Source organism: Crocuta crocuta, unplaced genomic scaffold (genome assembly GCF_008692635.1).
Source record: "Crocuta crocuta isolate KB4526 unplaced genomic scaffold, BGI_CrCroc_1.0 scaffold64, whole genome shotgun sequence".
Lineage (NCBI taxonomy): Eukaryota > Metazoa > Chordata > Mammalia > Carnivora > Hyaenidae > Crocuta > Crocuta crocuta.
This window is the reverse complement of record NW_027530640.1, coordinates 4,869,979-4,897,978: the sequence shown is the minus strand read 5'-3', so window position 1 is coordinate 4,897,978 and position 28,000 is coordinate 4,869,979. Positions and strand designations below refer to the sequence as shown.

Here is a 28,000-nt window from a genome sequence, read left to right as displayed (position 1 = left end):
TTTTAGTAGTTTCATGATCCCTTTTAATTTGTATGATTGCAGTGTAATGTCTCTTTCAATTCTGATTTCATTTATTTGAGTCCTCTCTTTATTTTTTCCCTGAGTCTGGCTAAAGGTTTGTTGATTTTGTCTCTTCAGAAAACTATCTCTTAGTTTAACTGATCTTTAAGATTATTTTTCTATTTCGTTTTATTTCCCCCTCTAAGCTTTATTTCCTTCCTGACTTTGGGCTTTGTTGTTTTCTGGGTTTTGGAGGTATAAATCAGGGTTGTTTATTTGAGATATTTCTGGCTTCTTTAGGCATTTATCACTATAACTTCCCTCTTTGAACTGCTTTTGCAGCATCGTACAGGTTTTGATATGCTCTGTTCCAGTTTTATTTGTTTCAGGGTATTTTTTTAATTTACTTTTTTATTTCTTCATTGACCCATTGGTTGTTCAGGAGCATGTTTTTTAATCTCCACATACTTCTGAATTTTCCAGCTTTCCCTGTGTTACTGATTTCTAGTTTTATACCATTGTGGTCTGAAAAGATACTTGGTATGATTGCAGTCTCCTTAAATTTACGAAGACTTGTTTTGTGACCGATCATGTGATCTGTGTTATGGAATGTTCTATGTACACTTGGTAAGAATGGTATTTTGCTGCTCTGGGATATACTGTTCTATATATATCTATATTTATGTATCTGTTAGTTCCATATGGCCTAAAGTATGGTTCAAGTCCAAAATTTCTTTGTTCATTTTCTGTCTGGATGATCTATTCATTGTTGAAAGTAGACTCTTAAAGTCCTTTACTTATTATTGCATTCTTGTCTCTTCAGGTCTGTTAGTATTTGCTAAATAAATCTGTTTAGGTTCTCTGATATTGAGAGCATTTGTTGTATCTTCTTGATGAATTGCTCCTCTTATCATCATATGACCATATCAGTTAAAACTGAAATGCGTCTCTGGCTTGTTTTTCATTCATTGAGCAATCTGGAGTCCAGATTGCTTCTCATTTTAGTTTAATTGAAGAATAGGAAGTGTGCTTTCTCTTTTGCTAATTTGCTTCTGGAAGCTATATCTGGAAGAAAAATGTTGACTGCATTTCCATGTTAGGATAAGATACTGATTTTCCATTCTGTAGTGCCATGCTGAGTTAGCACCTGTATGTTGTGGTCTTTAGTTTTTAGAATTAACTGCAATTAGGATTGGCCTAGGTAAGCCATAGTGAGGCACAAGGATACTACAAGTTGTTAATACCGAAATTAGAATAGTGAAGCTGATATGTCATTTGCATATATCCTCTTTCATTCTGCTGATTGCCTTTTAGTTTTGTTGCATGTTTCCTTCACTGTGCAGAAGGTTTATATCTTGATGAGGTCCCAGTAGTTCATTTTGCTTTTATTCCCTTTGTCTCCTGAGACATGTCAAGTAAGAAGTTGCTGCAGCTGAGGTCAAAGAGGTTGTTGCCTTTTTTCTCCTGTAAGATTTTGATGGTTTCCTGTCTCACATTTAGGACATTCATATAATTTGAATATATTTTTGTGTATGGTGTAAGAAAGTGGTCCAGTTTCATTCTTCTGCATGTTGCTGTCCAGTTTTACCAACACTATTTGCTGAGGAGGCTGTATTTTTTCCATTGAATACTCTTTCCTGCTTTGTTGAAGATTAGTTGGTGGTTTATTTGTGGGTCCATTTCTGGGTTCTCTGTTCTTTTCCATTCACATGAAAAGATACTCAACATCACTCATCATCAGGGAAATAGAAATCAAAACCATAATGTGATAACCCCATACTTATCAGAATGGCTAAAATTAATTCAGGAAACAGCAAATGTTGTAAAGGATGCAGAGAAGGGGACCCTATTGCACTGTTGGTCGGAATGCAAACTGGTACAGCCACTGTGGAAAACACTATGAAGGTTCCTCAAAAAATTAAAAATAGAACTTCCCTACAGCCCAGTAATTGTACTACTAGGAATCTATCCAAGGATACATAAGTGCTGATTTGAAGGGATATATGCACCCGATGTTTATAGCGCACTATCAACAGTAGCTAAATTATGGAAAGAGCCCAAATGTCCATCAACTGACAAATGGATAAAGAAGATGTATATGTATATGTAGACAGACACACACACACACACACACACACACACACACTAGAATACTATTCAGCCATGAAAAAGAATGGAATCTTGCCATTTGCAACGATGTGGATGGAACTAGAGGGTATTATGCTAAGTGAAGTAAGAGAAAAATACCATATGATTTCACTCATGTGGAGTTTGAGAAACATGACAGATAAACATAGGGGAAGGAAAGGAAAAATAAGATAAAAACATAGGGAAGTAAGCCATAAGAGATTACTACAGAGAACAAACTGAGGGTTGCTGGAGGGGAGATGGGTGGATGGGGGAATGGGCTAAAAGGGTGATGGGCATTAAGGAGGGAACTTTTTGGAAAGAGCACTGAGTATCATGTGTAAGAGATGAGTCATCAGGTTTTTGTACTCCTTAACCCAAGACTACACTGTATGTTAGCTAACTTGGATTTTAAAAAAATGGAATAGTAAAGCTGAAACAAAGGCAGACATGACACCAGATTTGTGGGCTACATGCCAGAATCCAGTAAACGAAGAACTGGGGCCAGGATGAGATGTTAGTGGACCACAGTGATGGATTCTGTAGGGACCAGATCAAAACTCTGGCTAGCCAGGGTCTGAGGGATACCTGAAATCAAAAGTAGCGGGAAGTAGTAAAGTGGTTACTCGAAACTAGAAAAATTGTCAAAGGTTCCATTAATTATAAATGTTACTAAAAGAGTTTTCAGGTGTTTTATTAGCTAAGGTTCTAATACTTGTAGCTCCTTATTAGCTTTTCTCTTAGGAAGGAAGGAAAAGGAGAGATGTTTTTGAGTGTATTTTGGATGCTTAAAAAATACTGATGCTAAAAGTGCTAATTTTTAAGAATTTAACACTAAAGTAGAAATTAGAGACTCTAAATTCAAATCACTGATTTTAGCTGTAATCCTCTCATTTTCTTTATGTTTTCATATTTTTTATTGCTAGTTCTTAACATCCTTAGGATGGATATTTTGTACTAAAAGCATAAAGTTATTTTACTTGCATTATTCTGAATAATTTATTACCAGGAGTAGTATAGTTCATTTTAATGTGTGAACTAAAGATATTTTTTGGATATTTGGTTGATTCTTGTTTTTTTTTTTTTTTCCTGCCAGAAGTTTAAAAAATAATTTCAGGCCCAAGATATGAGGGGAAACTTTACAATTTACATTAGGGTCAGTAACCTTCTTCTGTGAAGGTCTTGATGGTAGGTAATTTTAATTTGTAGGCCAGACAGTATGTCTGGTGTCTCAGCTCTACCACCGTAACACTAAAACAGCCATATCCAGTACAGATATGAATGGGCATGCCTGTGCTCCAGTAAAACTTTATTTACAAAAACAGGCAACAGGCTGGATTTAGCGTCAGTGTGTAGTTTGCCAACCCCTGATTTAAATGATTAGGTATGTTATAGTCCTATTACAAATACTTAAAACTTAAAAACCTGTTTGACACTTTAAATTTCGTTGAAATATACAAAGAATTGCCATAAAGAACATAAAATGAATTTGCAATTTATTGTTTCTCTTACCCCCTTAGGCTGCAAGACAGTCTTGAATTCATCAATCAGGACAACAGTACATTAAAGGCTGATAGTAACACAATTATTAATGGACTACTTGGAAATATAGGTAAATGGTTCCTTTGGTTTTATGAGTTTTAAATAAGGTTAACACTATAACAGGGATTTGTAGTTATTTGTTAATAATGTAGATCTTTTATAAGACTACAGAGTTGGACATACTAGAAGTGGAAAAGACATTTTAATTGCAAGTATGTATAACCTTTGTATTATTTGAAAACATAATTTTTATATATTTGAACATAGTATTTTGTATATAAGAAAAGAAAACAAAGATATATCTGATTATCTGATTTGCTCTTTGTTTTTAACTTTGATGCATGTTTGAAAGTCACTGTTATTGATATAAAAAGTCTTTAACAGCTTTCTTGAATATTTCAGCTGAGGAAAACTGGTATTACACTTTGTCCCTTCTCTCTTCCCTAACCACAGAAGTAATTTTAGAATGGTGCTCATTTTTGTCACCTGAATTCAAACAGATGAGCAGATACCCAAGTGTGATGTTTCTAAAAAGATTTTTTAAAGTAACAGCTTATTTAGTAATTCAAATAGTTGATTGTTGTTGTTATTTAAGTTCAACAGTTTGAAGTGACAAAATGCTCCTAAAGTTTCTGGCTATTTGTTTTACCCTAGAAAGCTCAACTAAGTTGCTGCTGACCATATTTCTGGTGCATAAAAAATTTTAGTATTGTCCCAGAACGTGGACAGCAATTAGACTAGGAGAAATATTTCTCTCATTCTCTATTTAGAGAGAATTTTTATTTGGAATTAATTTTAATAAATATTAGTTATATATTTAGTAGAACAGTTTTTCTTCCAACATGAAACCTTTTATATTCTATTATTTTTCATAATTCCTGTTTATTCAAATGAGCAACCATTTATTCAGCACATAGTATGGGCTAGTTACAGGGTCAGACGTGTACTTTGTAAAGTTTGCACATTTTTTAGAGAAATAGAGTTCTCCTTTTCTTAACTCGATTAATAATTTCATTGGTTTTAATAAAGTAAAAATGTGACAAGGAAATAAATGAATTTTTTTTATAATTTGACACTTTCCAAAGCTTAAGAGGTTAATTAAAAGCTATTTATTTTAATAATACAAATCTCTTATTACTTGTGGTAAATTACCTTATAGATGCTACATATACTCATCTTCTCTGTTTTAATATAAGATAGGAAATTAATCCATTTAACAGAGTTTAGACTTTAAATCATGAGTGGCTTTAACTTGCACATTTATACTTGTGAATTAAGGATATTTGAGTACCATCACTTATTTTCTTAACATTTTAAATTAATCAACAAATATTTACCAAGCACCTGTTATGTGCTAAGCACTCTGCTAGGCCCTGAGGATACACTGGTAAACCAGACACAATTCCTCCCTCAGCATATTTATAGTTAGTGGGAATCACACAAGTCATACAACAGTTAGAGTATACTACAGTTAATTGTTGGACATGTTAAACAGCTCTGTGATAGAAATGAGGAGTACCTAATTCAGTCCTAGAGAGTCCCAGAAGATTTCCTTAAAGAAGTGAGGCCTAACGTTGAAGGATTAGCCCTATGTTTGGAAAGAAATGTTCTAGGAAAAGCATAAGAAATAGTATGTGCACAGACCTAGGAGCAAGAAATGATGGCATGAGGGAAGAATGTGAATAAATCAGTGTCGATGGATCCAAGAATAGGAGTAAAGCAAGTTAAAAGAAATCAAGAAGTGAGTAGGCAGTAGATCACAGAAAGCACTGTGGGCCTTACTGAGGAGTTTGGATTTAGTCTTTAAGCACTTGGGTACCAGTGTGATATGTTAGTTTGGGTGCTCCACCTGTTTGTTAACAGGTGCCAAGACATGAGTAAATATGCAAGGATATTATTAGGGGAAATGACTATGTGAGAGAAATGAGGAGGGAGCTGGGAAAGGAAAAAAGAGCCCTCAGATCGTGATACAAGTGTTGACCCCAAATGAAAGAGAGAATAGAAGATTGAATGGTAGTGTCCTATCCTACCATGCAATCCAAGAAAGGTTTAGTAAGGTCACTGATAAGTCTTTGAGTCAAAGTTTGTTAGAAATGACCCACATATTGCCAAAATGTGGCTGCCTTACCATTCCTCCTGTGTTCAGTCACCGACTAGTAGCAGCCTCTGGAATATGTGGCCTCAGTCAAACATCATGATAGATTTCAGAACGCAGTAGTTTGGAGTACTTAGTCAATTATAGTCCTTATAGCTGGAGGTCTTTGCATTGCATTCTCAAGGCCGCCACAGAGGAGTTGTCAGGATATAGAAATATGATTGGATTAGATTTATATCTGTAAGAGTATTGATGGCAGTGGGAAAGGATTCAAGTGAACCAATGGTATTGAAGAAAAGATCTATATTAGAAGGCCCCTAGGATGCCTGGGTGGCTAAGTTGGTTAGGCGTCTGACTTCGGCTCAGGTCATGGTCATGATCTCTTGGTTCATGAGTTCAAGCCCCGCATCAGGCTCTGTGCTGATAGCTCAGAGCCTGGAGCCTGATTCGCATTCTGCGTCTGCCTTTTCTCCACTCTCTCTCTCTCTCTCAAAAATAAATAAACATAAAAAAATTTAAAAAAAAAAAAAAAGGAAGGCTGCTTATGATATTCTAAGTGGCAGAAAAGGAGACCTAGGCTATGATTGTATCAGTGAGGATAGAGAGTTGTTGAGGGGTTTATTATGGGAAATAGAGTGGATAGGACTTGACTTGGTAATTATGGAATGGGGGGGGAGGAAAAAGGAGGAATCAAGGGTGGCACTTTGCTATCTGGTTGTATTGGTTGTATACATGTTTGGATGTTAGTGCCATGTGTAGGGAGAAACAGAAGAAATTAGGAATTGGTGATTTTAGGTTGAGGTATGTTGGAATGGAGGTATTGATTGAATGTTCAAGGGAAGATATCCATTATAGTTAGTAGATGTTGTGGTAGATGCTGTAACATAAAAATCCATGAATGTATAATAATTTTAAAGCAATAGAAGGTTTTTTCAGCCATGTGGAGTTCAAAAGGGTGTTCATCATTGATCAACAGTTTTTCTCCAAGCAACGTTTTAGAGTTCCTTCCTTCTTAGAGTTCTGCCTTCATCATGTGGTTTCCAAGGTTGTGCTCCGCTGTCCTAAGCCAGTGGAAAGGAATTAAGAATGGAAAAGGCACTCCATTTCATAACCAACCTCAGCCTGAACGTGACATACATCAGTTTTGTTGACATTCCATTAGTGGTAACTAATCACATGGCTTCACCTACATATAAGGAGATTTGAGAAATATCCCTGGCTGGGCAGCTGCTTCCCAGAAACCACTTGATACAATAGAAGGCAGAATACAGCTCTTTGTTAGACAGTTAGCTGTATCTGCCATGGATTTGTGAATCATTAGCATGTAAATGAAAAGTAAAAGCATATGAATGAATGAAATGACTTAGGAAATGTTAAGAATGAGAAGATTGTTGAAGATGAAATCCTGGGAAACTGGATTAAAGGAGTAGAGGAGGAGAAGCACACAAAGAAGATTAAGAAAAAAACCTTAGTGTTTTATCGTTGGGAACTGTGAGGGGAAACTTCAAAGTGTAATTTAGCATAAAATAGACTATAAGGTAGTATAAGGTAGTATGGACTGCTTTAATCAATAGGAAATCTTTTGGTGCCCTACATGAGCAGTTTCAGTGGGGAGAGTAGAAGCCGCAGTTGAGGAGAGACCCAGAGGTTAGTCTTTTTTCCAGGATTTAAACAATGATTCTTTTTGGTCTCAGGACCCTTTTATACACTTAGAAATTATTGAGGACCACAGACAGCTTTTGTTTATGTGGGTTACATTTGTTGGTACATAACTGTATTAAAAATTGAAACAAGATTTTTAAACATTTATTAATTTATTAAAAAATACTAATAACCTTTTTCATGTTAATATAAATAACGTATATTGTGAAATGATTAATTTCCAAGAAAAATTAATGAAGAAGAGTGGCATTGTTTTACATTTTTGCAAATTTCTTTAATTTCTGGCTTACTAGAATGTAGCCTGTATGCGCCTATCTGCTTCAGTATTCATTCTCTTGTAATATTTTGTTTTGGTTGAAGTGTGTTAAGAAAATCTAGTTTTACACAGACCCCCCCTGAAAGGGTTGCAGGGACCCCAAGGAGTCCTTTAGACCACATTTTAAGAACTATCGAACTGTTATGTGGGATTAGATATATGGAGAGAATAATTTTGTCTGTATCTAAATATTGATGGAATAGATTATAAGGAAGGTAAGGTTAGAAATAGAAGTGGTACTTGGTAAAGTAAGATTTTTGAAGGTTCTTGCTGACATAAAAGAATTAGCTTTGGAAGGGAAGGAAGAGCTTCCCAGGATTTTTCACTGACTAGGTTCCTAGCACACAATAAGACATGAATAATGTTACCTGTTGTTACTGCTCTGGCATCAAGGAGGCAGGTGGGCCAGGATTTGATTACGTTTGGAGATAACCGTGGTAGGAAAGGGAGAGTTCCTGTCTGGTAAATTCTGTGTGTGTGCACGCATACGCATCTGCATCTGTATACTTGTGGGAGACAAAATTGTATCCTGAGAGTAAGGAAGGAGGTACTAGGCAGAGAAGGAGTTTAAAGACATTAGTTACATTTTGAAGTGACTAGAGAAGGATTGCCTTCCCACGCACTATAATTTTAGCAATTTTTGTTGTAGAGAAATATCTATTAGGAATTTGAAAAATACATTTGTCTCTTTTTAGAACAGAATGCCCCCTGTTCTTTCCTAGGTAAACCTCCGAAGTGGCTCTTTAGGCCTTCTTGATTAAGCATAGCAGGTGCCTCTTGATTAAGCATAGCAGGTGCCTCAACTGCTTTAATGTTGCCCCTTTGGGGTCTTTAGACCCTGTCATCTTTATTTGGTCCAGTGAGTGGCAGCCATGCTTTCTGGACAGCTGGGAGTCTGGCCCTGATGGGTGCATTGGCATTCTTCCTTTCATTGTGGCTGAACTTCCTTGGCTTAGGAACTTTGGTTTCTTCCAAAGTCAGTTACTTTGTAGCTTTTCTAGGTTAGAGAAAAACTAGTTTCATACCTGGTTGTCAGTAGACCTCTTTTCTGCTCTTTTGTCCTATGTCGTGTTCTCTTTTTTCAGCCAAGCACTTAGGTGGTTTTCTCCTTATGACAGTGGCAGGAGAATGCTATAATCTTAAAACTGACTTTTATAAAAAGATAAATTTATTTGGCAAATGTCACATTATATAGATAACATTACTGTGCTGTTTTGAATCTTTAAAAATGTTGTTTTAGGTTAGAAAAGATTGAACCTTTAAAAACCTTTTACCTAGTATAGTGGAAGGTTATTTTTATTATTATATATACAGATTTATTAGTATATAGGCATGAAATTATTGTGCTTGACATCAGCTATGACCAGGGAAAAAACATCCTGTTTCAAAGAAGGGAAGCTTGTTTGAATTATTCTTACTTAGCTTAAAAGTTTCCATCCATATCTGTTGCTGTGCATTTGTGCTGCCTAAGCTCACCCTTTATTCCTGACGCTTTCTGGCTTCTCTAACAGCCTTCTTTCATATGTATTTTACGTTTTTGCCATGTAGGTCTTTCACAGTTCTGCAGCCCCAGGCGGGCATTCTCTGAACAGGGTCCGCTCCGCCTGATCAGGAGCGCCTCTTTCTTTGCAGGTTTGCGATGTGCTGTGTGGGTAGACTAGTTGGTGTGCGCCAGTGGTTAGAATCTGTAGTTAAGCTGTGGAAACAAGAGAGTAGATAGATAAATGCATTTGGGGAGGGTGTGGTTAAGAAAATGTTTAGCAAGTGTAAGAACTTAATTCCTTTCTCCCGAATATGTTGTTAAAAGTTTCCAGAAACTTGCAGTTATCAGTGGAATTGACATTTTCATGAAATTTCAGTTTGTTATTTCTTATGTCATTATGAAATAATGATTTTAATTTTAGAATCCTCAACCAAATTTTACTATGAACATTATTTCTTATAACAGCTAGAATTTCTGGTTTGACACTCTCTTGTTTCCATGGTTGAGTAGCTTTTGTACTCATAGTTCACCAATTGCAGAAAATATCCTATCTTATGATTTTAAAATTTATGATCTACATTATTCCATAAGCGATTTTTCTTGGAGCTAATATTTAGATGAACAAGCACCATTATATTGATCTGTAAAAGCCATATGTGAGTGTATTTGTTTATATCATTACATTGATGTTTGTAGAATGTGTTCATGCCTCTGTATCCAGGCAGTTGTATAATATTAATTAATATAAATTTTTATTTATATTCCTTACAAATATGGGCAACTATACAAATTTATTACAGAAAATTTGTAAAATAGGCTATATATTAGCCATTGTGTCAACTAGAATTAACCTTTACAAAAAACAAAATTGGGATCATAGTATTCAAATTGTTTTCTTAAAATTTTTATTATGAAGAATTTTTAAACATACATTAATATAGGCAGAATAGTAAAGCAAATGATTGTATACCCATCACTTACTACCAGGACCATCATTCTTGTGTTTAGTAGCATGTTTTTTTTGTCATTTAATAGGATATTGTGAATATCTTCCTTTTAGTCCTCCTTTGCTTCTTTAGATATTAGATTATATTTTCATATTATATGTCAAATCTTCACATAGATCTCAAAGCTTGTTCAACTGAGTAATAGCTCTTGGTGTTGGGTTTGTGCCATGCTATTGAAAAATATAAAGGAATGCAATTAGATAAGCATGATTTCATTTGCTATATAAAAGGAACAGCATCACCCTGAATAGCATTATGTGTTATAACTGACAGTTTTGTCTTAATTCACAGTTCACAGCAATCCAATGGACATGCCTGGAAGAGAGCTGAACGAAGACAGAGACAGTGGCATAGCACGCTCTGGTAATGCCCCATTTATGCCACATTTAGATAGCATGATCACCCTTCTTTTCTACTTGAGTTTTTTATTTTTGTTCTTAGGAACTAATCTAGAGTATATTTCTCTTAATACTCATTGCTTCTATGTAATCTAGAGATTTCTCTACTGTGGCAGGAATTTAGTTCTTATTTTATCCAGGATTTCAGAGGTCATAAATTAATTTCTACACTTCATTTTCTTTACCTTAAATTGAAGGCCCTGGCTGGATTGATCTGTAAGACTTTTTCAAGCCATTAAATTCTCACACTCCTTTTAAATTAATTGTGCATTTTCTTCCTTTTCCAAAGTAGAGTTATTTTTAATGCCAAAATTTATTAACACATAGCTCTTCCAAACTTAGGTTAGCATTTGATTTTTCAATGAAACCATACCCAAGTTAGTTATACATACCCAATCTAGACTACAAAGTTTTATGATACTTAGAATGATAAAAATGTGGTCTTTTCAAGAAAGTAGCTTAGAAGTAATGCATTGATGGCCCAAATAGTTATATGGCACATAAAGTTCTTGATCATTGAACTTGTTAGTGAGAATTGAAATGAACAGATCCACCCAATGACAGTCTTAGTTTTCATGCCTGACGTCCAAAATAATGTATTGTCTAATATGTACCTTTTTATAGTTAATAATACTTGCCAGTTATTGATTAGCTCACAGATTTTTAGTGTGTGGTTATAATCATGAAGAGAAGAATATAAAATATTGCCAGACAAATGCAAGCTCATAATGTCTTTTCTTTTCTGGAACCAGTATAGAGAAAGGAAGGATTCATAGCCTAAGGAAAAATGAAGGGTTGTAGCTTTTGACACCCTGCTCAAGAGACACTTTTTGAAAACAGAAGTTTGGGAAGACAATAAACCTCACAATTAGGGTATTGCAGCAATTATAATCGTAATGGGCTGTGTTGGAATATGTCTGTCACCCTTAGAATGCTCCAGAGAGCAATCTATAGGATTTCTTCTTTGGATCTTAGTAGGTATAGTCTTGTTCTTAAAAGTGGCCAAGCTGGGCTCCTGGGTGGCTCAGTTCGTTAAGCTTCTGATTCTTGATTTCATCTTAAGTCATGATCTCACAGTTTGTGGGTTTGAGCCCAGTGTCTGACTCTGTGCTGACAGTGTGGAGCCTGCTTGGGATTCTCTCTCCCTCTGTCTGTCCCTCCCCTGCTGGTGTGTAGTTGCATGTGCGCATGCGCGCGCGCGCTCTCTCTCTCTCTCTCTCTCTCTCTCTCTCTCAAAAAAAAAAGGATTCAGAAGCTTGTCTACTTGTACACAGCAATTCATGAGTACTGTTGATCCTTCAATAATGTAAAAATCCTAACCTCTTCTCCACCCCCACACAGTAAGAAAATCTGTGTGTAACTTTTGACTCCCTAAAAACTCAAATAATAGCTTTACCAATAACATAGTCAATTAACATATATTTTATATATAATATGTATTATATACTGTATTTTTATAATAAAGCTAGAGGAAAGAAAATGTTATTAAGAAAATCATAAAGAAGAGAAAATACACTTAAAGTATTGTACTCTATTTATTGAAAAAGAAAATGTCTAAGTGTACCTGCACAGTTCAAACCCATGTTGTTCAAGGATCAATGGTATTTTTATTTTATTTTTATTGAAGTATAGTTTTAAGTATAGTTATAATATACAGTGTTAGATACATTTCAGTTGTACAACATAGTGATTTGACAACTCTATATGTTATGCTATGCTTACCACAAGTGTAGTTACCATCTATCACCGTACAACACTATTACAGTACCATTGGCTTTATTCCCTATGCTGTGCATTTTATCCCTGTGACTTATTCATTCCATAACTGGAAGCTTGTATCTTCACTCTCCTTTACCCAATTTGCCCTTCCCATTCAACCACCTCCTCTCTGGCAACTATCAGTTTGTTCTCTGTGTTAATGCGTCTCTTTCTGCTTTTTGTTTTGTGTTTTAGATTCCACATGTAAGTGAAATCATATGGTATTTGTCTTTCTCTGTCTGACTTATTTCACTTAGCATAATACCTTCTAGGTCCATCCATGTTGTCGCAGATGGCAAGACCTTACTCTTTTTTATGATTGAGCAATATTGTATACATCTTACTTGTTCATTCATCTATTGATGGACACTTGGGTTGTTTCTGTATCTTGGCTATTATAAAAAATGCTGCACTAAAGTTAGGAGTGCATATTTTTAAATTAGTGTTTTTGTTTTCTTAGAGTAAATACCCAGTTTTGGAATTACTAGATCATATGGTATTTCTGTTTTTAGTTTTCTAAGGAACCTCCATACTGTTTTCCATAGTGGCTGTATACCAATTTGCATTCCCATTGCCTAAGGGTTCCTTTCTCTCCATATCCTTGTCAACACTTGTTGTTTCTTTTCCTTTTGTTTCTAGCCATTGTGACAAGTATAAAATTATGTGCTTTTAAAAGACATCATGAAATGACATTCAAGCACTTATTTTCAAAGGGATACATGCATATTTGTACAGTTAACAATGCATGTTTATAGCAGAATTATCTACAATAGCCAAATTATGGAAACAACCCAAGTATACATTGATTGACGAACAGATAAAGAAGTTCTGGTGTGTATGGGGTGTGTGTGTGTGTGTGTGTGTGTGTGTGTGTGTGTGTGTGTACACACACACACAATGGGATATTATTCAGCCATAAAAAGAATGAAATCTTGCCATTTGCAAGGACATGGATGGAGCTAGGAGTATGCTATATGAAATTAGTCAGAGAAAGACAATTCTCAAACAAATAAGCAAGAGGGGGGAAAAGGGAGAAAACCAAGCAACAGACTCTTAACAGTAGAGAACAAACTGATGCTTACCAGCGGGTGGTGGGTAGGGGGATGGGTTAAATAGGTGATGAAGATTAAGGAATGCCCTTGTGATGAGCAAGAGGTGTTATATAGAAGTATTCAATCTCTATATTTGTGCACCTGAAACTAATATTACATTGCATGTTAACTAGCTAGAATTTAAATACCGACTTAAAAAAATAAAATTAAAAAAATTTAAAAAATGGAATCACATCGTATTTCTTTTAAGGACTAAGTGTTTGGCTATACATAGGACAGTTTTATGGCCAAAGAAATAATACTTTGTTTCAAATTAGCCCTTCTTCTGAAGTGATTGGAGTGAGGGTAGAATATAGAAAGGGGAATGTCTCAGAGTCTCTTGCCAACACCCTGTTGATATATGATTTTTTTGTTCTTAGACTTTGCTCCAACAATGACATTTTTTAAAAGGAAATTTTTAAGAAGCTCATGAAACAAAATGAGAAATTTGAGTTACTACTGTTAAATTTGTTAAAAAGAAATTTACCTTTATGCTTAGTTATCATTGACATATTTTTAAATGCTTATATTATACTTGTTTTTATTTTGACTGACAGCATCTCTCAGCAGCTTGCTTATTACACCGTTTCCCTCTCCCAACTCCTCACTTACCCGAAGCTGTGCCAGCAGTTACCAGCGACGCTGGCGACGCAGCCAAACAACAAGTTTGGAGAATGGGGTGTTTCCTAGATGGTAAGTTGGAATTTTCACTTTATAATAAAATTGAATAGTTCCTTAAACACAGTTCTGAATGGGGTTTTTTTAGGGCTTATATTTTGTGTATTTTAAGCCTTGACACTTTTAAAATATATATTAAAAGTTTGGGTAAGTTTTAACCAGTATTAGGTGTACAGTTCAGTGTACCTTCACATTGTTTTGTAACCATCGTCACTCTTCACGTCTGGAACTTTTTTATCTCCCCACACTGTACCCATTATACAGTTAACTCCTTGTTCCTCCTCCCCTTGGCTCCTGGCATCCTCCACTGAATTTTTTTTCTTTCTGAATTTGACTACTGTAGATACCTCATATAAGTGGAATCATACAATATTTGTTTTTTTATGTGTGGCTTATTTCGTTTAGCATGTCTTTGAGGTTCTTCTATGTTGTAGATGTATCAGGATTTTATTTCTTTTTATGGCTGAATGATACTCCATTGTATGTGTATATCCCATTTTGTTATTCACTTATCTGTTGATGGACATTTGGGTAGCTTCCACCTTTTGGCTTTGGCAAATAATACTGATATGAACATATGTGTATAAATACCTGTTTGAGTCCCTGATTTCAATTTTGAGGGTGTATACCCAAAAGCGGAATTTTCGGGTGATGTTGTAATTTTTTGGATAAGTTTTCGAGGGAATGCCATACTGTTTTCCACAGTTGCCATTTTACATTCTTACCAATAGTTATTTTCTGTTTTTTTTTTTTTTTTATCATAACCATCCTAATGGGTGTGAAGTGGTATCTTATTGTGGTTTTGATTTGCATTTCCCTAATGCAGTCATATTCCCTAGTATTCCCTAATGGTTAGTGATACTGAGTGTATTTTTATGTGCGTAATAGCAATGTGTGTGTCTTTTGGAGAAATACGTATATAAGTATTTTGCCCATTTTTTTTATTAGATTGTTTTATTGTTGTTGTTGTTGAGGTGTAGGAGTTCTTTATTTATTCTAGATATCATTCCTTTATCAGATATATGCTTATCAGTATTTTCTCCCATTCCATGGGTAGCTTTTTCATTTCTGTTGACAGTGTCCTTAGATACACAGTAGTTTTTAATTTTATGTAGTCCAGTTTATCTTTTTTCTTTTGTTGTCTTTCCTTTTGGTATCATATCCAAGAAATAAATGCCAAATTCAGTGTCATAAAGCTTTTATCCTATGTTTTTTTCCTAAAAGTTTTATGATTGTAACTCTTCTGTTTAGGTGTTTGTGCAGTGTATTGCATTTTGATATTTCAGTTTTTCATGTTTCTAATTAGCCAAGTCGATTCATTTTTGAAAGATCTTTTTTTCTTTTAAGCCTATTTTAAGTAGAACTGTAGATTAAATAAAGCTTCTTGTTTTCTTCTTTAGTTACTTCCTTTAGTCCTTGATTTTTAAAATTTTACTCTTGGAATCAGAAAGAGATAAAAGGAGATTGTAGAACAGTGAATTAGATCAGACTCATTTATAAGCTTAAAATGAAGGCATTCTTAGGTGGGTTATGAATGGGGATTAACTCCCTTTTTTTAGTGACTTCTAACTGAACAAAAATGTTCCCAATCTGACTCTCTGTTAAAATTTTTACAAAAATGTGAGCATGAAGGAGTAGTCAGTAGATTTTTCAAAGATAATTGATGTGCATTTTTAGATTTACTGATAAAACAGCAGAAGACCTTTAGCTTGTGTACATTAAATTAGCAAGGAGATGAAATTGTGAATTTAATTATTTTCATTTTTTTTTATATTAAAGAAAACATTTATTTTTAAGGTCTATAGAAGAAAGCTTTAATCTGTCAGATGAAAGCTGTGGCCCTAACCCAGGAATTGTGAGGAAAAAGAAGATTGCAATTGGGGTAATCTTTTCATTATCCAAAGATGAAGATGAAAATAACAAATTTAATGAATTCTTTTTTTCACATTTTCCTCTCTTTGAAAGCCACATGAACAAACTAAAGAGTGCAATAGAACAGGTAAGCATAGTCATGTTGCTGGCTTATATCCTTTATTTTCCTCTAAATCTTACTCTCCTGGTATAAACATAGTATTATGTTTATTCATCTGGCAGAAAAATTAGCAGCCATAGTACAAGTACCCTACAAAGTGCTCTGGAGATGCAAAACAGACTTCAACTGTTTTTAAGGAACTTACTGCCTAATAAATGTTATGAAGTCATTCATCCATTCATTTAATAAATGTCTGAGGACCCATATTATGGCAAGCAGTAATGTAGTAACTGAAGATAATACAGGAAAAATGCAACACTCTTGACCTCATGAGATAGCAAATAAATTAATTTATAAGATCTTTGATGATAATAAGTGCTGTGGAGAAGAAGAAAACAGGTTTATAAGGAATGCTGGATGGAATTATTGCTAATTTTTTTGGTTGGTCATCAAGGCTCCTGATAAAATGACATTTGATCCAGAGATGGAGGAAGTGAGATACAACTATCTGAGGGAAAATTTTTCCAGGCAGGAGCAAAGACTGTGTCAAGAGTAATCCTCATGCATGAGCAAAGTAAGGAGGCCAAAGTGGCTGGGGTAGAAGTAAGATCAGATTATGTAGGGACTTTTAGGGTATCATTGTAAGAGCACTGGTGTTTACTTTTAAGAAAGCTGAGAGACTATTGGAGAGTTTCCAGCAGAGGAATGACATTGTTCATGAGGATCTCTTTTATTGCTTGTGGAGACTAGATTTCTAGGGTCAAAGGTGGATGTTGTGGGACCAAATTAGGAGTCTGTTCCAGTGATCCAGGTGAGAGATGGTGGATACTTAGACCAAGTTAGTGATGAAATTGGTGAGCAGTGGTTGGCTTCTGGATATGTTTTAAAAATAGAGCTAATGAGATTCACTGGTGGACTGAATTGGCTGATGTATGATAAAGGAGGCAGTACAGGTTGGCTTGAGATTTTTATTTGAGCAGTAGGAAGGATGGAGTTGCTAGTACTAAAATGGGAAAGATTAAGATGGAACAGTTTTGGTGTAGGAAAGTCAGGTGATTGTTTGAAAAGGCCCTGGGCATTATATGAGTCTAGAGATTTTTTTAATGGTTTCTTTTAAGGTTTATTTATTTTTGAGAGACAGAGAGACTGAGCATGAGCAGGGGAGGGGCAGAGAGAGAGGGAGATGCAGAATCTGAAGCAGGTTCCAGCCTCCAAGCTGTCAGCACAAAGCCTGATGCAGGGCTCGAACTCACAAACTGCGAGATCATGACCTGAGCTGAAGTTGGCCTCTCAACTTACTGAGCCACCCAGGCGCCCCTAGAGTTTAAGGAGAAAGGTCTAGGCTAGACCATCATTAGTGTATGGATGGTATTTAAAGCCTTGAAACTGAGGAATAAAAAAAAAGTAAAGGATATCCTAGGCTTGATTTGTGTAGCACTTCAACGTTTAAAATTTGAAGAGTCAAGAAAACTCACAGAAGAAGTGGGATTGGCCATTCAAGTAACAGGAAAAAACAAAATAGAGTACTTTTTTAGGGGGAGCCAAGTGAAGGAAGTGTTTTAAGAAGATAGGGGTGATTAATTGTATCTAATGGTGCTGATAGAGTGTGTACTAAATTTGTATAAAGTAAGAAAATTACGAATACAAGCGAGAACATGAGAATAACTTAATAAGAAAGACAAACAGAGTTGTTTAGGAGTCCATAGGAAAGAAAAATTATTTCCTATTGAGAGGATGTTTCATTTGGACTATATCTTAAAGCATGTTTAGGTTTTTTTAAACATAAAGTTTTGAAAATTGGATATAACAGAATAGCAAGAAAAATTGATATACTTGCCACCCCAAAATAACTCCGTAACCTTTTGCTGAATGTCTTAACCAGGCCTTTTCTATGTATATTGTACTTTTAAAAACATTTTTTTAAATGTTTATTTATTTTTGAGAGAGAGAGAGACAGAGCATGAGTGGGGGAGGAGCAGAGAGAGTTGAGACACCGAATCCGAAGCAGGCTCCAGTCTCTGAGCTGTCAGCACAGAGCCCATTGCGGGGCTCGAACTCACAAACTGTGAGATCATGACCTGAGCCGAAGTTGGTGCTCAAGTGACTGAGCCACCCAGGTGCCCCTGTATATTGTACTTTTACTTGATTGGATTGTTGTGTCCATATTCTCTTTATTATGTATGTGTTTTAAAAAACTCATCATTGTAGGGGTGCCTGGGTGGCTCAGTTGGTTAAATGTCTCACTCTTGATTTTGACTCAGGTCATGATCTCACGGGTTCATGAGATCGAGCTGTGAGTTGGGCTCTGCACTGACAGTGTGGAACCTGCTTGAGATTCTGTCTCTCCCACTCTCTGGGCCCCTCCCCTGCATGTGCATGTGGATGCACGCTCACTCTATCAAAATAAATAAACATTAAAAATTAAAAAAAACTCATTGTATCCAGTTCTCATGTCATTATAAATTGTTCTCAAATATAGGTTAGTGGATTTCCTTAAGTAACAATATTTCAATTGGGTTATTTCTTTTTTTTTCACAATGTAGCTACAATGTAGTTAACATCTTGGTGAATTTTTAGAAGAGATTCCCAGGAAGTCAAACTAATGAATAAGTGGATATAATTNTTTTTTCTGAGAGAGAGAGAGACAGCATGAGCAGGGGAGGGTCAGAGAGAGAGGGAGAACCAGAATCCGAAGCAAGCTCCAGGTTCCGAGCTAGCTGTCAGCACAGAGCTCGATGCGGGGCTCGAACTCACAAACTGTGAGATCATGACCTGAGCCAAAGTTGGACGCTCAACTGAGTGAGCCACCTAGGTGCCCCGATATAACTAAATTCTTAATCTGTTTGATAGTATGTGGAAGGGAAAGGATACAAAGAGGAGTGGTGGGTGGTATGGCTGGCAGAATTAATGGAAACCAGATCTCAAAGAATGCTTGTCAGAAGTTTTGACCTTGTTGTTAAACCTATCTCTAAATCGTGCTTTAGGAAGATTAATTTAGAAGCATGTTTTTAAAAAGAGAGTAGAGTAAGAGACTAGAGAGGGGAGACAAGTAAGACTGGTCTAGAAAGCAGAGGATGCATTTCAGTTCATCTGCCTCTGGAGAGTACAATGATGTTTTATTACTCACGTTAAGTCTGTCAAAAGACAAAGATCATTAGCAGCACACTTTTATTGAACAGACAAGTAAAGGCCATTTTTACTTACTTTTCCAGAAGTTAGACCTTGGTGGTATTTTCTTCACTTGGCTGCAGGCCCTTTTTTCGTATGTTGTTGCCAAAGTTCATACATAATATTTAGCTGTAGCTGAACTGACATTTTGAGTTACTGGGAGAATTGTGAAGTTTTGTATAAAACTTGATATATTCAGTCAATATAGAACTTATTAAGGATTACTTTTTAAATGTTTTAATGCTTTGACCATTTTATAACCTAAAAGTGTGCTTTGCGGTACTTACAGTTGTTTGGATGTTTGTTCAAGCTTAACATTTTATTTCTTATTATAGCTGAACAGTAAAGCTTAATAAATGAATACCTTTATATAAGGTTTCATCTCTGGGTACCTTGAGAATATTTTGAAGCCTGTGCTACCTTTTGAAATCTGTAATGTAATCTTATTCTTAATATTTTACTGCTGGTGAAATTAAGAATAGTGTTCAATTTTAGGTAAAGAATATTCACTTTTTTATAAATTGGGAACCTGTCAACAGTTTGTAAAAACATAAAGTAAGTTTTACTTAGTTTTTAGGTATACATGAACATAATTTCTGGCCTTAAAGTAGTATGGCCTCTTAAACAGATGTTTAAAAATTTTTAAATTGATTTTTAATTATACAAGTGATTCAAAAGTGTATTCCTTTTGAAAAAGCCTAAAAAATTACAAGGTTAATTTTGACATCCATATCTAATCCTGATCGCCTTTTTGTCTATCTAAAGCAAAGCCTCTCAACCTTGGCTACATATGTTTTAAGAAAGCAAATATTACTAATAGCCTGTGATATCTTTCAATAGAATCTTGATGTTTTAGGTTTTTATAAAAGGTTTACTTAACAAGCCATTATCTGTGAAATATTAGATGAAGCCATGAGCTGTTGTTACTGAGTTATCATTATATCTTGTTCTATTTATTAAAAAAAAAAAGTACTTTAATCCAGAAACTGTCAATATCATTTTCTCTTTGTATTGACATTCTGTCATTTGACAGTTAAAGTAAGAGATTTAACATTAAAAATTTTTGAATTTTCTTACAAATGATTAAGAGTGCAATAAAGCCACTGCAAATATATGTGCCTTCTTTACGTCCTTCTAGATAAGGGTGATGGTGGAGTGTTATGGAAATAAATGACTTTATGTTTCACTTTTTTTTTTTCTTCAATATTTTGTTGTGATCAGTGTAAGAATTAACTATTTTATTACTTTCAAGGCTATGAAAATGAGCCGGAGATCAGCTGATGCCAGTCAGAGGAGTTTGGCATATAGTCGAATAGTTGATGCCCTAAATGAATTCAGGTACCTATTCTCCAGCTTTTCATAATTTAGAGTTGTCTAGCAGTGTACACAAGATTTACTTATTTTAGCTTATTCTCATAAAATTTAATTTTTAAAATTTCTTTGTCACGTGGACAAATGAGGGTGTATAAATCACTAGGCCACTGGATTTTATGTTATTAAATATCAAGTGGACTAGGGATTCAGGCACATTTGGGTTTCATCAGTGGGAATTACACACAGCAGATATGACCAGAGGAGATCCTTGTTCCAGCAGAAATGTCCTTTTCCTCCCTGTTGGGCTCTTAGAGACTGGTTAAATGTACCACCAGTAGTTATTATCACCAGTAGTTTATGTATCTCATTTCAAGAAAAACTAGCTTCATATTTGTTCATTGATGACTGAATGGTCCATATTGGGGCAGGAATCTCCTGGATCGTTGGTTTAAATGGACTATCACATTTTGAAGTAAGAACCTGTTTTAGCTTGTGCTGTTTCAGGATTGCTGTGGTAAACTGTAGGCATGTCATACACATACACACAAATACACACATATCTTTTGTTAATAGGGGTTACCAAGGAGTGGTGTATTTAGTAAATTTGGCAGTAAGAGGAAACCTGTTTAACTTTACTTCTTTTTTATTCTTCATTTTTCTCATACTGTGTTAAAGTAAACCACAGTGGGAGTAAATTGTTTTTTTTTTTTTCTTTTAACCTCTCTCAAAATGAGAGACTTCATTGCCTCCACAATGTCCTGTATAATTTTTGAAATTAAATTACAGATAACCATTAAATAGAAATTGCATGGTAAAAATAACCATTTGGAATAATTTTTCATGTTTTTAATTTATTTAAATTGAGTTTACTTCATGGCTGTGTGTAGTCATCTTTCACTGATGTCAGCTACTGAGAAGGATAAAATTTTCTAGTCATTCATTTTTTATTGACCATAATTTTTAGGATAAAAGGCATTAAAAGTAAGTTTAAATATCTTCCATTTTTGTTCATTAAATTCAGTGGTTAGGGAAAGTGTAGAGAAAAACAAATTATAGAAATAAATTTCAACCTGTATTCTTTCTTTTTTTGCCTTAAAAGGAAATAATTTGCACAAGTGAAAATTATATTGGAGCTGATATTTCTACTATTTTATATATGTGTTAACCTATTAACTATATTATTAGAACAAAATATGTGTCTTAGATCTTAGTTTTACTCTGGTGCTTTCTTTGTCTCTTCAGACTGTTTTCATTGTCTTAGCAATTTTTTTGTTGATATTATATGGTAAGGTGTTGGGAATGGAGGATGAAATATTCTATAATCTTGTGATTTAATCTTAATTGTATTGGGTGAGCTTGAGTTCCTGGATTTGACCTTCAAAAGTATTTCTTAGCCTTTATTTTTCTCCAGAGATGAGTGAGGAATGCTAGTAGGGATTGGAGTTGTCTAAATGCCCTTTTCTTAGGTCAGATAAGGCTCTGGTATAGGTGGAATTGGAGTCTCACAGGGCAGATGTTTGTTTTGGAGAATGACCTAGGTGCGCTTAAAAATTGTTTCCTCCTTATCTAAAATACAAAAAGGATGTTTCTTTAATCTTCATCATGACAGTCTGATGGTACTCCATGAAAGTGTGGCAGTCTTCCTAAGACTNCCACTCACTGGTAGCTTATATTCATTGTGTCAACCATTAGTCAAGACCTGTTTAAGTATTCCTACCAGTTATTGGCCCTAGAGGCATCTGCTTCAGGTAGGTGATATCAACTGTGATTCTTTGTATTTACCTATTTGTTTAGTTTTCAGGGTAATAAATTACCTTCTGACCTCAATTCTGTGATTTAGCTAAGAAAAGCATGGATTTTCAGTTTTTTCAGCCTTTTTCTGTGAGGATTAAAGTGATGACTTTCAAGCTCTGTATGTCAGCTGTATTTGGAAGTTCAGATATTTTTTAATCAGGGTTTTTATGTAAGAATACACTGAACTGAAATAAAAACCAATTGGTTTCGTTAAAAGTTAAAATGATTTTGTTTGAAACTTAAATTATATTAAAAACTTTAGATTAAAAAGAAAAATATAGGGGTGCCTGGGTGGCTCAGTTGGTTAAGTGTCCGACTTCAGCTCAGGTCATGATCTCATGGTTCATGGTTTTGGGCCCTACATAGAGCTCTGTGCTCACAGCTTAGAGCCTGGAGCCTGCTTCAGATTCTGTCTCCTTCTTGCCTCTGCCCCTCCCCTGCCTGTGCTTTGTCTTTCTCGGTCTCTCAAAAGTAAATAAATGTTAAAAAATTTTTAAAAAGAAAAATATAGTGCTCAGCTGATGACTAGGCAAACATAACAAAAATGTTTCCCAGACTTGTGGAGTTTGAATCAGTAGGTCTAGAGCCTAGCGTTTGTATTTCACAGTCTGTGTGGAAATGACTAGCTTAAACTGTTTTCAGGGAGAAAAATTACCAAATCTTTACTACTACAATGTTAGGTATATTTGCAAGCCTTCATTGTATAGTTGCAGCTGTACAATCCTGAGAGAGGATGTCATAGTCAGCATTTGGGAATTTATTTTGAAATAATGAGTTTCTGGCCTTGGAAATTCTTGAGAGATGATATGTGCTATGGGAGAAGTTCTTTTGTTTTATTGAAACCAAGACATGTTGAACATTATAAACTAAAATATTATCAGCTGAGTACCATGGTTATCTATGTATTTCTCCTGCTTTACTACAGCTTTGCTCTTCACACATTCCCTTATAGCTCTGGTCATCTGTATTTACAGAGCTGGAGAATTTTAACTATATAACTCAAAAAAAATTCTAGAGTGATTTCTCTATGAAATGTATACAACATGTCTTTGTCATGAATATAAGTGGTTTTCAAGAAGGATGAAAAGTTATAATCTTCTCAGTTTCTAAATTTAATCTGTAATTTGCTTGAAAGTTCACCTGAAGATTCTTAAGAGTTGTGCTTTTCCTGAAGTGGATACTATACCTTTATTGTAAAAGAAAGATGCTATGAATGATTGGGTATTTTCTTAGTAATCTTAAAAAGTTTTTATTATTTTATTCGAGTTGTTCCATTGACTTTAGTCTGGAGTTATTAAAAATATATGTTTGAACAGTCCTTTTGCTTATTTGCCTAAAGGAATCCTGTAATACTCTTTTTGAGTTTCACATTTTAACTGTTACAAGGCAGTGAATCTTTGCCCTTGCACTCGAAACTGTTTCTTATATTATTGAATTGAGAGTTTTTTTCTCTGCAGTCACAAGCTTTGTGGAAAAAGGCCAAGAGTCCCAATTTTAGGTCTGAGGAAACTCTGCCATTATAGATCCAGCTGAGGTTACCACAGTAGTAATATTGTAAAATTCATTCCTAATAGAATACCCATCTTGCTCTTTGGTTATAAAAATTTTTATTCAAAAAAATTTAAATACATGTGAGTTAATTGCTATATTATTGAGTAGTACAAAAGGCCTAAGACAAAAGTCTTAGAATTTTAATATTGCCTAGAATTTATAATATGTATGGGTTATAAAATCATTGAAAATGTAGGTCATGATTGTATATTTTTCCTTTTGTATTAGTTTGATTATTTTACTTCAGTCACTATACAAATATGAAAGTCTATATAAGTCAGTTAAGCATTGTACAAAATCTTAAAAATACTTTATAAACTTATAATTTTTATTAAGAGGTCTGTCATTAGAAGTACTTTAATATAGACATTTAATCCTGTTACATACAGACTGTGTATTTGTGAATTCACCTGAAATTTATTTGGGACCTCAAAATATACTCACAGTATTTTAATGATCATTTGTAATGTGCAGAACAGGGAAAAACTTGAGTAGCTTGATACACACATTCCTAGTCATCTAGAACCTAGAGCCTGCTTTGGATTCTGTGTCTCCCTCTTTAACTGCCTCTCCTCTGCTCTTGGCCTGTCTCTCAAAAATAAATAAATGTTTAAAATATTTTTAAAAAATCACCTTCGAGTATACTGCTGAAATACTATCTAATGTTCCTAAGTGTAAGAAAGCAGTGATGCGCTTTACAAAGAAAATACATCTAACCTTCATGAATACATGAGTTATGGTGCTCTTGGCTGTGAATTCAGTGTTAATGAATCAGTAGTATATTAAATAAGGTATCTTTAAACAGAAACTCACATAAAACATGGTTATGTATTGAAGGGCTGACAAAAATGTGATGAGAAACTCACAGGAACCTAACTATGTATTTTCCCTAGGTACAGTGATTCAGTGTTCACTAATTCATTGTTTGCATCGGCTTTATAAAACATTACTGCAAATAATGAGAATCTGTCTTAATTTTTAAATTAAATGATTATTAAAAATTAGCAGTTAGATAATTTTTAAAGTATGTGATTATTTGAGATCAGATGATTAATGAGTTTGGGGTGGTTGAGAAGAGGAAGGAAATGATTCACATGTATGCAGAAGCAATGAAACCTAGACAAACAGGAAGCATGTTTAGTTAGTAGTGCCATCTGGCAAAGATGAGGTTCTTGGATTCTCACTTAGACTGCATATCAAAGAAAACTAAATCAGGCCCACAGTTTACTTCCACCTAAAGGAGGCTTTCATTCTTTAGGGACAATCAGAAAAAATAAGGGGTCAGGTGACTAAAAATTCTTACCTTTCCTGCACTGAAAATTAACCATAATCATTAGTGGAGAAGAAAGCACTATTACTTCTACATTGCTGATGACAACATAGAGTTGTGTATAATGAGTAGCAACATTGCATAATTAATTTCTTTGCTTTCTTTATATTTGATATACTCTGAGGTCATAGTACATAGCCTTAAACACCAAAACATTAAAGCTAATGTCCTTAGTGGACCACTTCACCAATGTTAGTGATCTGGCTCTGGCCCATGGCACATGGACTTGTAGTAGTCTCTAATATGCTTAAGAAACTCATGGAAAATGAATCGATTGGCTCATTCATTCATTTATACGGTGTTTCTTTTAATCAGAAAGTACATTCACATGTTTAAAAAGACAAAATATGCTGAGAAATCTAATAATGCAAAAGAAATGAACCATATCCTATCTCTCTCATCCCTATTCTTACTTTAACTCTTACCTATTTCTTATATGTATTTCCACATTATGAAACAGTATACTTAATGTAGCTATTTCATGATTTATCAGTTTTGGAGCATTTCTATTTCTTGCCATGAGTTTATATCTGCCCATTGGCCCTTTAGCTTCAGTATAGCTCTAGCACAAGCTTGAGTTCTGGTAAATTTTCAGTTCTGAAAAATTTTCTACTTTCTTTGATTCTTTATTTTCCTTGATATTTTCTTGTTTTAATTCTTTTTGTTAGTAACTGGGATTCCTGAACTAATCTTTTATGTTTTTCATGATTTCCTTTTTCTGAATGTATTATTTTCTATTTCCTCTGGAGTGATTTTGTGTGTGAGTGTGTGTGTGTGTGTGTGTGTTTATGTTTTAGTGTTTGTGTCCCTCTCTCCTTGGAGGCTGTCCCTCTGTATCAGGATTGGGTTGCCCTTCCATAGCTGAGAGTGAAGCGCTAAAATACAGGCTGGGAGTTTTGTACATAATTAGGCACAAAGTGGAGAACTTCACTTTAGGGTGGTGTTTCTCAACCTGTTTTTATTATCATTTCCTGAAGGAGACATATATAAGACATATTTTTTCTCCTAATTGCTATCCCTTCTTCCCATGAAATTTTAATATCACAAGATTTATTGTATATCTCTTTATATACTACAAAATCTTCAAATATCAGTAAGGCTTTGAGCAATGTTATTCCTCTGGGGTAGTCAGTTGCTACATCTGTTCTTCTGTCCCTAGTCATTCAGTGGGAAAATAGGGTGCAGAAAGAGGTCATCTGCCATTTACGGACCTTGAATTAGTCTCCCTGTTTACAGTCCTATACAGCTAACTCCTGCCCTAACTTTACCAGGCATTTGTGAGTCCTGAGCCTCTTCTGGTTTCAGAGAAGTAGATTAGCTCTTTACAGAGAGCACTGTAACCCATATCATCTTTTACCTTACCACTTTACTTAACATTCCATTTTATGTTTTGTGTTCTAGAGTTTTATTAAATGTGTACTTTAAATTTTAATTCAGATTACTCCCCATTTTTATTTGTTATAGTAATGTATCTGCTGGGGCACCTGGGTGCCTCAGTTGGTCAAGCGTCTGACTTCAGCTCAGGTTATGATCTTGCAGTCTGTGAGTTTGAGCCCCACATCGGGCTCTGTGCTGACAGCTCAGAGCCTGGAGCCTGTTTCAGATACTGTGTCTCTGTTTTTCTCTGCCCCTCCCCTGCTCACAGTCTTGTCTCTCTCAAAAAAATAAATAGAAGTCTTATCTCTCTTTCAAAAAAACTGATTTTTAAAAATCTGTCTTCAAATCCTTAATGGGTGTTCGTATGGGACTTCTGAACTGAAAGGGATAAACATTGGTGCTCACTTTTCCATTTTATCTGGACATCCTTAATAGGCTTTAAAAATACACGTTTTCAGGTATTCCTAGTTTATATTTGAGTCATATTTTTCCCTGTAAAATGCCTTTAATTCTTTTCCAGTTTATTTTGAAGTTCTCAGCCATGGTATTATGCCCTACCAAGAACTCATTAATGTGACCTGTGTTTGTTACTTTTATTCATTGTAATATATTGTGTTCACACTGGGTTGAGATTCAATAAAGCTTGTACAGGCAAGATAATTCTTTTCCTTTTTTTAGATTCTAGGTGTTAGAGAATTATGCTTGGGGTGGTTGGGTGGCTCATTTGGTTAAGCGTCTCACTTTGGCTCAGGTCATGATCCCACAGTTCATGAATTAGAGCCCTGTGTCAGGGTCTGTGCTGACAGCATGGAATCTGGATCCTGCTTTGGGTTCTGTGTCTCCTCTCTGCCCCTCCCCTGCTCACACTCTGTCCCTCTTTCTTTCTTTCCCAAAAACAAATAGTAAAAAAAATTTTTTAATTATGTTGTAGTAGGTATTAGACTTGTGATGATCTCAGATAACTTTCTAGAGGTGTACTTTCTAATTTAGTGGCTATAAGCCACATGTGGATACTTAAATTAGGGTGGTTTTTTTTTTGATACTTAATTTAAATAAAATTAAAGTTAAAATCACTTCCTCAGTCATACCACATATTAAGTGTTAAGTAACCATATGTGGCTAGTGGATGCTATCCTGGACAGCACAGATAGAGAACATTCCCATCACTGAAAAGTTCTATCACATAGCACTGTTCTAGAGAGTTGAAATGTCTGTATCTTCCAAAAGATCAGTTAGTTTAAGCCTCAACTTTGTAGGAGTTGCTTAATCTGGTGAGTGTATAGGACTTGGCTAAATAGATTTTAATGTGGAAGGGAAATGATTAATATCTTAAAGGT

The 28,000-nt window shown here is 34.9% G+C and overlaps 1 protein-coding gene across 2 annotated transcripts in view; it reads left to right on the top strand.

Annotated features, from left to right (window-relative positions):
* FNIP1 (folliculin interacting protein 1) overlaps nt 1–28,000 on the top strand; it is a 138,544-nt gene that overhangs the window by 76,873 nt on the left and 33,671 nt on the right. Inside the window, exons 6-11 of one of the 2 annotated variants that reach the window (XM_077768588.1) lie at nt 3,648–3,739; nt 9,291–9,374; nt 10,524–10,595; nt 14,037–14,172; nt 15,955–16,156; nt 20,550–20,635. In XM_077768588.1, the coding sequence (XP_077624714.1) occupies nt 3,648–3,739; nt 9,291–9,374; nt 10,524–10,595; nt 14,037–14,172; nt 15,955–16,156; nt 20,550–20,635 (672 nt within the window). The remainder of the gene's footprint in view (nt 1–3,647; nt 3,740–9,290; nt 9,375–10,523; nt 10,596–14,036; nt 14,173–15,954; nt 16,157–20,549; nt 20,636–28,000) is intronic. The other variant, XM_077768589.1, reaches the window with a different exon arrangement.